General features: G+C 42.0%; 1 protein-coding gene across 1 annotated transcript; it reads left to right on the forward strand.

Moving 5' to 3' along the window:
- The first annotated feature begins 2,768 nt into the window (after positions 1 to 2,768).
- On the forward strand, positions 2,769 to 8,149 carry LOC110839396 (uncharacterized). The gene is made up of 5 exons (XM_087357633.1): positions 2,769 to 2,883; positions 4,020 to 4,192; positions 4,643 to 5,602; positions 6,950 to 7,168; positions 7,769 to 8,149. The coding sequence occupies exons 2-5, from the start codon at positions 4,070 to 4,072 to the stop codon at positions 7,898 to 7,900; spliced, it is 1,434 nt and encodes a 477-aa protein (XP_087213759.1). The 5' UTR covers positions 2,769 to 2,883; positions 4,020 to 4,069; the 3' UTR covers positions 7,901 to 8,149.
- The last annotated feature ends 2,888 nt before the right edge of the window (positions 8,150 to 11,037 follow it).

Genomic DNA, 11,037 nt, shown 5'->3' on the forward strand with positions numbered 1-11,037 from the left:
CGGGACCTATGGGAGATAGGAGTTGAAGGAGACCGGATTTTGTTGGCCCAGGACAGGGTCCGGTGGAGGGCTTTGGTTAATTCGGTGATGAACCTTCGGTTTTGGTAAGTTATCTAGTTAGTTAGTTAGCAGTTGTGCCCTTTCAACTTCTTCAGCTCATAATTTGTGTTTATTTACTACCTAACGACTACTACTGCCCAGTTAAAGATAACCTAAGCCTATTCGTTATAGTCTGGAAAATGATGCAAGATGGCGTGGGTAGAATTTCAGTTTGTCACGGTGTGAAGCTTTGTAAAACTGATGAGAACATTATAAATCTAATTCAAATACATTCTCATAAATGCCAAACTAAATATATAGTAAATAAAGAAACAATGTCTCAAAGTCCTTTCCTTAAAAGACGGAAACACAAAAATTAATTTCTACAACGTCCATCCGGTCATAAAAACTAGCAATGTCTGGGGGTTCGTCGTGCTAGCCACACGGCATCCTGTATCTGGTTGGATGATCGTTCACCTCTGCTTAGGCACATGAACGTGAGGCCAGCAGCCAGCTAGTCGGCTTTGGCTCATGCACATGCACATTCGAAAGAAAAAATTCTGTATCAAGCCAGGAAAGATTCAGAGGACAGGATGACAAATATAAATTTCTTCCCATGGTCGATAATACTTGTGGTTCTCGTCTTTTGTACCTACATTAACGGTGCATGGCCCAATTTGACATTATGAAGATGTTGCATTGGGAGCGATGAGTAACTGCCTGTATAATGGTAATAAGGACTTTGAACATAACAAGCACATTTTATGCTTTGCAGAAGATTTAGTATGTCAAGACACTGGATAGTAAAATGAGAGACATATTGTACTTAAAATATGCAGCTGTTTCACAATACAAGAAAAATAAAAATGTTACCAATTGTGTAAATCATAACAAAGTTGGAATTGCTGCAGAGTGGTAATTCTTTGCTGTCAACCAAGGCAACAGACCTTGTAATGCTGAACGTAAAAAGCAGTCCCGCTACATCCATATACGTCTCTTGGGGGGAGACGGGGTAGAGCTAGTACTCATACTTGACCTAGGCACTAGATGATGGTGAATAGTCAGCATCATGCCCTGGTTACTCTTTAACTCCAGGACAGGAAATCAGGTACCCATTGGATAGGAGGCTGGGTGGGCCCCAGAGATGGTCTGGACGCAGAGGCTAGAGGAAAAGTCCTCTGCCCCCTTCGTGGATCAAACCCTAGTCGTCCAGCTCGTAGCTAGCCACTATACTGACTCAGTTATCCCAGTAGGTGGCACAACATAATGGCAGGCAGCCAGAGAAAGCCCCCAGTGTCCTAATGACAAGCAAATACTGACAGCCAAAGACTGCTATGAATTTGCACAAAAAGACATGAATGCAATAAAACACATAAGTCTTGATAGATGTCACGTAAACAGGGCTACAGGAACATTTCAGTAATTGCACATATAGCCTCAATGGAAAGACACAGAAGAGCATTACTGAAGAAACTGATGGTCACTAGATGATTAAATGCTAGCACATGCGTGCAACTATTCAGAAAATTCTATATAAGCCATAATACTCTTACCTAAGTAGCCTTCGTTTCTGCTTCATTGATAATGACTTCAGGAGTTCTACTTCAGACATTTCTGATTCCTCATCTTCATCTTCACTTGGAATAAGGTCTTCCAAAGAAACACCACATGCACTTGTAGCATCTTTATTTTAGTCATGTAATGTCAACACAATAATTGCCTCCGTCATCAGAGTATGAAGTTTTCTGTCTTCTGGGTTGTTGCGCTGTGTAGTCTGGTCGATGTTAACCAAAGTTTCAGCGGTCATACTGCCTCCGTCATCAGGGCGATGAGTATGAAGATCTCTGTCTTCTGGGTTGTTGCGCCGTGTAGTCTGGTCGGTGTTAACCAAAGTTTCAGAGGTCATACTGCCTCCGTCATCAGAGTATGAAGATTTCTGTCTTCTGGGTTGTTGCGCTGTGTAGTCTGGTCGATGTTTACCAACGTTTCAGAGGTCATACTGCTTCCGTCATCAGAATATGAAGATTTCTGTCTTCTGGGTTGTTGTGCCCTGTAGTCTGGTCGATGTTTACCAACGTTTCAGATGTCATACTGCCTTCGTCATCAGAGTATGAAGATTTCTGTCTTCTGGGTTGTTGCGCTGTGTAGTCTGGTCGATGTTTACCAACGTTTCAGAGGTCATACTGCCTCCGTCATCAGGGCGATGAATATGCCAATAGTAACAACAAACCAACCAACCAAAAAGCTAACTAAGGGCGGAGTCCTGCGCAAGCGCAAGCGTCGTCCCTTCCTAGCTGACACCATTCCTGCGCACGAGGCGCATTGCTGGAAATGGTACACGGTCTTAAACTAAAATACGGAAATTATGCTAACGCTAACGGGGTTTCGTCGTGGCGGGAGCCTCGACCATTCAAACTGGGATCTGTTGCTGGTGATGGGAGGTTATCCCGTCAGGCAAGTTGTCCAAGAGAATTTGGTTCGTTGCCTCCTTGAGGTTTGAACCCAGAGAGGGAGGGGCCGTTTCGGCTGACGGCCTCCGTGATCGGGTGTGGCGGGCCGTGCCCCTATTAAATTATACCATGGCATTCGCCTTACAACTGAGGAAAAGCACGGAATACCTCAGTCAGGGTTGTGTGTGGGGCTACGTTTATTCGGCATTGTTGTTACCTAGGAAACGTCATGTTTTCTCGGGATTGTTGCATTAGTATATATTGGCGTCAACAATCCGATTTCGTTGGTTGATTTCGTTATTGCGGAAAGGGCTGAGCTGTGAATCGCTTGTAGAAGAAGTGTGTCGTAGACTAGACAATTTTGTGCTGGTAGAAACGTTTCAGAGTATCACAGGTACTTGTCTTATATAAGAATTATTATATTACATTACATTTCATTATATTATAAAGACGTATTTACGTCAGATTCTCCGGAACCGTGGTTCCACTGTCAACCTTTATATCTTGACATTCCTAATCACTTGTAGCTTACATGAAACCAGTGTATTTTAGGCCTAAATTTAAATGTTTCCGTATATTACAGAGTAGCAAGTTTCTTCACAATAAACTTTCTACGGTACAAAAGAAACAACGCAGAATCATGAAAACTTGTAGGCTATAGTAAAACTTCTACAATATATTTCTTAAAGTACAATATTTAATGGGGGCTTAATTTTGATGTAAATACGTCTATATTGAAGTGCCATTCGGCAAAAAAGCGTAACGAGGGTGTGTGAGATCCATATCAACAATGTGTTAATATGGACCGAAAACAATAGTTATGTTACCTAAGAAACTAATTGTTACGTTATCTGTTTACTCGGCATTGTTGCATTAATATATATTGGCGTCAACAATCCGTTTTCGTTATTGCTGAAAGAGCTGAGCTGTAAATCGCTTGTAGAGGAAGTGTGTCGTAGACTAGATAATTTTGATATTACATTACATTCAGCTAGCTTCCTTTCATTATATTTGTTGCTTAAATATAATTTAAATACAGAGACCTATTTACGTCAGATTCTCCGGAACCGTGGTTCCACTGTCAATTTTTTCTGCATTTTTACATTGTTTACAGAAAAGTCAACAAACAACAAATAGTCAACAATACTGCATTACTGTGGAAACGCTTTCAGTAAACAGTTGGAAATTGGTAAAGACGAACTACAGAATGGAAAACTTTGATATTGATAATTATTATATTCAGTGTCGGAATTATTTTTAATTTGTTTTGGTGCATTCTATTTAGACACGTGAATTCGAATTTTATTGTGTAATAATCAGAGCGTGATAAATGTTATAATTACCAACCTCTATTAACACAACAAACAGATGGCATGATAAAATGAAGGTTTTTTGAGTTTACGGTAATGACACTGTACATTCATTAAAAGAAGGAAATCTTTCGAGCAGACCAGAAACATTTTCGAGGGCGACTACAATGTGACGTGAGCTTACACGATTAAACTGACGGTGTGATATGTTCTGTTGCAGTATCTTGGTTATTGCAACGCCCGGCACCAACTGTCACCTTCAAGGACAAAATGCAGTCCTGGATAAAACACATTCTCGAGCAAGTAAGCACGGCGGTCCAACCGAACAGCTACTCCACAAATGACGTAGTCTGCTTCGTGTTCATGATGTTCTTCACCTTTTACGTGTTCTGGGTATGTACAAGATCGCTCTGTCTGACTGAGTGTGGATTATATTATTGTTCGTACTGTTAATACCACATTTCACCGCATTTTTCCAACACTCAGAAATTTTCATTCGGTAACTTCTCTGCTTTGTAATTCTCTGTTGTCTATTTGGAATTTTTTGAGAATTATTTCAACATCTGATCCAAGGAATGATGAAATTATTGAAAAAGATGCTTTCTTCTTTCTACAATCCTTGAACCTAGATTTGAACTCTCCTCTGAAAGTGCCAACAGTAGGTGCATTGAAATACAAATATCTAGCTCCCCCACTTAAATTTGAAGGGTGCAAATTAGATTTGCTCCGAGATAAACCCATTGTAAAGAAAATCAGTGCTGTGAACACTGAATTGAATTTAGATCTCCTCCAATATCATAATTATGTGACACGTAAGTGTAAATGTTATCATTCTGGTCCTAGGATCACAACAACGAGCTCGAGGTGGACGATGACCCCGCGGTGGACGATGACCCCGCGGTGGATGATGACCCCGAGGTGAATGACGAGCTCGAGGTGAACGATGACCCCGCGATGGACGATGACCCCGAGGTGAATGACGAGCTCGAGGTGAACGATGACCCCGCGGTGGACGATGACCCCGAGGTGAATGACGAGCTCGAGGTGAACGATGACCCCGCGATGGACGATGACCCCGAGGTGAATGATGAGCTCGAGGTGAACGATGACCCCGCGGTGGACGATGACCCCGCGGTGGATGATGACCCCGAGGTGAATGACGAGCTCGAGGTGAACGATGACCCCGCGATGGACGATGACCCCGAGGTGAATGATGAGCTCGAGGTGAACGATGACCCCGCGGTGGACGATGACCCCGAGGTGAATGACGAGCTCGAGGTGAACGATGACCCCGCGGTGGACGATGACCCCGAGGTGAATGACGAGCTCGAGGTGAACGATGACCCCGCGGTGGACGATGACCCCGCGGTGGATGATGACCCCGAGGTGAATGACGAGCTCGAGGTGAACGATGACCCCGCGGTGGACGATGACCCCGAGGTGGATGACGAGCTCGAGGTGAACGATGACCCCGCGGTGGACGATGACCCCGAGGTGAATGACGAGCTCGAGGTGAACGATGACCCCGCGGTGGACGATGACCCCGCGGTGGATGATGACCCCGAGGTGAATGACGAGCTCGAGGTGAACGATGACCCCGCGGTGGACGATGACCCCGAGGTGGATGACGAGCTCGAGGTGAACGATGACCCCGCGGTGGACGATGACCCCGAGGTGGATGATGACCCCGAGGTGAATGACGAGCTCGAGGTGAACGATCAGCTCAAGAGAGACATAGTAAAATATCTCATCAAATCGCTGAAGGCCGGAATTAAAGAGCGACGTGCAATGAACGAAATCTTGGTATGTCGGAAGCCTGTATTTTCTAGAAAGTTTCCACTATCACATATGTGTCTTAAGGCCATGAACACACCAGATGATGATAACATGTGGCATTGTTTTCTTCATAATTAATGGAACAGGGGATTTCCAAGTACGATTTTATGAATTCTGTCACTTTATGTCCCTTTAACGTGGAAATAGGGTCCTGTAGTCTGGTAAAAGTTTCTAATTCCTTGCTGTCTCTACCTGCAAGGCGACTGATGAAGAACGCAGCAAGTTCCTTTGATCAGTTGGTTAATTCTGAATAGTTGTTTCACAAGTCAAGCTGAACGACCTAGGTTTGTTGTGTTAGTCTTAGGTTAGACTGAACGCTATTATCGTAGGTTTGAATGCCTTCCAAGGCATGCGTGTCTATGTGCATGTTACTTCAGCAGCAAACAGATTCCTTATTCACCGCCATAATTCTCGGAATATCTTCTTCTCCCCAGGCGCTACAGCCCGGAGTGGGCTTTGGCCTCCCTAATTCTCCCAATGTGTTGACAGGTTATTCGTTCATCCAGATAAGCTAGTCTTAAGACTTATGGAAAGAGATTACAAAGTGCGATCAAGGTCAAATGCTCCAATGGATAGATGTATATAAAAAGGTTACAATGTATAAAATTATTTTCAGTAGTGCACTTAAACAGCTTTGAAGTCTGACATTTGAGAACTTGATTAAAGTGTCTGCACATTCCAAATTTGTTAAAAGCAAACAATAAGTAACAGTAGATAGGACTAATCACATCCATTTCTGCGAGTGGCAGTGACTGTGTGGGGAATATCAATGTATTCCCATAACCATGTGGGGGAATAATCTGTTATTACATGATTATCTGAGCAACACCTCCCCTATGAAAAAAATCCCTCCCGCTTGCACTGAAAGCAGCCGTCAGAGATGCCATATCCAAAACTGCAATTCCTTGGAACATGTAGAATTTTTTGCTATGCATATCTTTCCTAATATCTTAGTATCTTGAAGCATAAAATAACTCGTCATGTTCTTCAGATCAGTGGTATTCAGCCTTTTTTGTTCGCGTACCCCCAGATATAATTTCTCTTCAACTTTGTATCCCAAAGTCGTTGGCGTATAATTCAAGTTATACATAGTATATAATCTACATTTAATGTAAATTAAATAAATTACATTTCTGATTATTTAGTGTTTTTCATAAAATAATATATATTTTTAAATTTCACATACCCCCTAAGATGTCTTCGTGTACCCCAGGGGGTACGCGTACCCCAGGTTGAATACCACTTCTATATAACATGTAAAATACCTCCTTCCCTAACAGTGCGGATTATATTTAACATTTTTTACTATTCCAGGAAAATACGGTGTCTAGTCAGAAGAAGGTAATACAGAGACAAGAGGACGTCATAAGGAAACTCGTAGAAATAATGCAAAACACTGGCCGGAGCGGCGGGAATGACGAACTTCTTCCCAAATCTGAAATGGACATCTCCTTACTTGGAGGAAGTTATGAAGGGTCAAATGGATATTATGTGAGAGATCCAGACACAAATGAACTTGCTGAAGAAAATGAGGTGAGAGACAAGGAACAGTTTCCAAGTTAAGAACAAGGCACAACCAAAATTATATTCCTTAACAGCTATCGGGGTGGGTTTCCCTCCACGTTGTTCCCTTCTGTTCCAAATCAATAGCAGCAATTGACTGCTCCAGACTCAATCATGTATCATCGGGGGCCGTAGAGAAAGAGTCTCACCCCATCGCATCTGGAACCTGAAAAGAGGGCACTGGAATTGCGATCTCCATGAAAATAAAAGGTGCCGTTCCACAATGATACAGGATGATCGAAAATGAATGTTCATTACCAAACTCTACCTGGCATCTCATTCTTACTTGACTTTCCACAATGACTTCATGGATGTATTTCCCGATTATTGTGTACCAATCAAATCTCGTCTGCTGAACCATTACAAGGACAAAGGAACTCCTCACCGGATTACATGAAACACGTTGATAGAACTGAATGCATGTGAGTAGCTTAATTCTCTGTTACTGATGCCATTTCCAAATTTCACATTCTCGCAAATGCACAGAAAATAACTTTATTTGTAATCTGTACGTTTGGTGAAGTAGTTCCTTCCACAACAGTGCTGGAATACATTTGATACATTTTACAGTTCCAGGAGAATATGGCGAGTAATCAGCAGGATGTAATACAGGAACAGGAAGACATCATAAGTTCTCTCTTACAAAGGCTGGAAAGCTCTGGCTTTAGCAACGTGAATGACGAATCTGCTGACCGATCTTGATAACTCCTTACATGGAGGAAGTGATGTATTTCGGAATCATTTGGTTGATGATGGTCCTGTTAAATACACATGAATGTTTGTGTTTTCAAACAGATTATTTTCCTTTATTCTCCTTGTGTGTGAAGGCACCAGGTTGTCCGAAATACATACTTTTCAGAATGCAATGATCAAATATGATGCTCATATCAATTTAATGTCTTGTTGATTATTTATTTATTAAATAAATTTGTGTTATTTTGTTTGTAGAAATTTATTATATTTTACAATATAATGATAAAATATGTTTTGATGAAATGCATAATGGCAGCCTCCTTATTGGCACTACAACCCAGTGGGCGTCTTCTCCGCCTCCTTTGGAAGGTTTCGTAGTCTTTTGAAGTATGCATTTGTGAGTAGTGAGTGTGACCAGCTACATTTTTAGACGCCACTAAGAAATACATGACTACTCGACGCTCGCATGATACTCATGAGGAACTGCATCTTGCATAATTTTGTAAAGGTAATTTACATATTATGACAACGGGCACAGACAGACTTGAGATTTGATGGTTATTTGAAGACGTCTAATCATACAAATGTTGTATAATTAAATCACTATTTCCTTTGAGTTATTCAAACATGATGTAACTCGAACATCATATTCCTTTCAAAATTACGTATTAACAGTGGAATATAACCAGGATTTAGTGGCGCAGTGCTCAGAACGTAAAAAGCAAAATATTTGTCCGTTGCAACATTACAGGCCGTACATTAGGTGTCAGAAAGGGTGGTTCATAAATTTAAAGGGAAATGTTTCCAATTATTATAAACATGTACATTAGGGTTAGATATTCATTGGTTTAAAGTATCACTTTTATCCGATTATTATTATAAATGTTACAGGCAGAATTAATGTGTTGTCATATTTCGCGTTCAAATGACCCTGTGCAGGGACCAGTAGCTTCGCTGAGAACTTGTAATTCGTCATACCGTGTAGCCTACAGTAACCACTAACTTCTATAAATAGTGTTTAAAAATTACTTTCTTCATCGTTGAAGATAAAATAAACTTCTAGTTGAAACGGGAGCTCAGATCGCAGCTGTGATATTGCAAGAGGCAGACGTTGGATGCAGTGGTCGAGGCTGCCAGGGCTGGTCAGGATAAGGATTTATGATGCAGTGTGTGTGATTGGTAATTGAGCAGACGTCGTTCCACAAAACATTCTTGGTACTTCTGGTTATCGAGACACAAAACGAGAGAGTCGAATATCTGGATCGGATTGGTCGGAAAACTGCGCATGCGTATCAGTATAACCGTATACTCGGTTGTTGTTAGATAACGGCGATATTTTTAAAACGATTCTAAAATCAATAAGCGAATTTTGGCCTCCGGAGACAGGTTGTAACAATTAACATCTCATCCATATCCAAATAAAATATAATAACTTTCAAGTATGTCATTTATTGAAATAAAATATAATAATTTGTCATTTATTGAAATAAAATATAATAACTTTCAAGTATGTCATTTATCCACACATATTAACCTAACCTGACTTAACCTAACCTAACCTAACCTGACCTGACTTCATCTAACCTAACCTAACATAACCTGACTTAATCTAATCTATTTTTAAAGCGATGTGTCCCGATAACCCACAAGTACCACATTCTTTTTTTTCCCCGGTTGCCTTGGCAAGAATCAGTTTTGTCTCCGTTGATTGGAAGTAAACTTCGATCAAGGAATTGTGATATGGTTGTCTAGCAAAAGTTTACAATCAGCATCTGTTGTTGTCTCAGAGAATCCGATCCGCCAGTCTCTATCTCTGAAGCTTTGTTTCTCCTCGCCCGTCAAAAGCACGTGAGGAAGACTTCAAAGAGGCTAGCTGGTCTTTGATTCCACCCAATCGCGTCAGAATAGGAGGTAAATCTTGCACAAACTTCATTCATGCGCTTGTAAGACTGTCGTAATGTTTTCATACGTAAAGTTAAAGTGATCATAAGAGCTGGAATTATCGAGAAACCGCAAAATTTTTACATGTTCTGGATGGACACTGACGAGAATTGCCGAAAGACTGCGGAAGGTAGAACAGGAGCTTCGTTATTTGAAGTCTCGGCCGAGGAATGGATGGGAAGTGCATGGAGAAGGCATGGGAAACATTTTAGACGGAAAATTTTAATTATTGGGGCCCACGGGTAAGAATAAAAGACACGTGAGAGGACAAAATAATAAAATGAATGGCAATTAAACAGGATTGGGTAATAATGAGGTTGCCAGTGCAACTGCACTCTGTGTGTGCGATAAATTAGTGCGTCAGACTGTTTTCGAGGTCATAACCGGAAAAGTCGATCAGATATCCAGCAAGTGAAGGTCTTAAGAAGCGTTGAGAGCGCTGGGCGCAGGCGTGGGGGTACATGAGGTTACGAGGTAGTTGCTATTCTGACAGTGCGATTTGTCATCTGTAATAACTGAGATTGTGGCTTTTTGCCGAAATGGTCCTCACACCGGATAATATGAAGAGATTCCGGGACGTTGTCGTCTGGTATAACTTGGTCGACGTTTCAGAGGTGCTGAGGGCCCCCAACATCACGGCCATGATTAACGGAGACGGTAAGCGCCTCTGAAACGTCGGAAGACTTCCACCACACTACACGGCTCAACGTTCCACAAGAGTCATCTTTCAACAGTAAAATTTTGGTGCAAATGAGGGCTGTAGTCAGACGATAATGAACCAAACTTATCATACATGTTTATTGGTCGCAGATTAATCTGTACCTCTCTTGACGATTTGCGCAAATCTTTGTAGCTCGTGAGTCGCCGCTTATTAATTGCGTCTAGAGAAGAAAGGGCGAGAAAAATTCTGTGGGGGACTTCCGGGCGTTCGTGAGGATTCGGACGAAGCAGAAATGTTAGATCGGAGCTTCAAGAATATGACAAACGGAATGAAAATCAAATTCAGTGGCTGCTCCTTCTGCTCAGTTGTGTTTATGGGTCCGCAGTGGCCGCGCGGTCCGAGGCGTGGGCCTTGTGCCGCTTGGTCGCTGGGACCGTGGGTTCGAATCCCACTCAAGCGTTTTTCTGTGTTGCGTTGTCCTGTGTAGAGGTCGAGGCCTTGCGACGGGCCGGTCCCTCGTCCAAGGAGTCCTACCAAAATGTCT

The sequence above is a fragment of the Zootermopsis nevadensis genome, unplaced genomic scaffold, assembly GCF_977971745.1.
Source record: "Zootermopsis nevadensis isolate Lab colony 2312 unplaced genomic scaffold, Znev_1.0 Znev_ptg000028l, whole genome shotgun sequence".
In the NCBI taxonomy this organism is placed as follows: Eukaryota; Metazoa; Arthropoda; class Insecta; order Blattodea; family Termopsidae; genus Zootermopsis; species Zootermopsis nevadensis.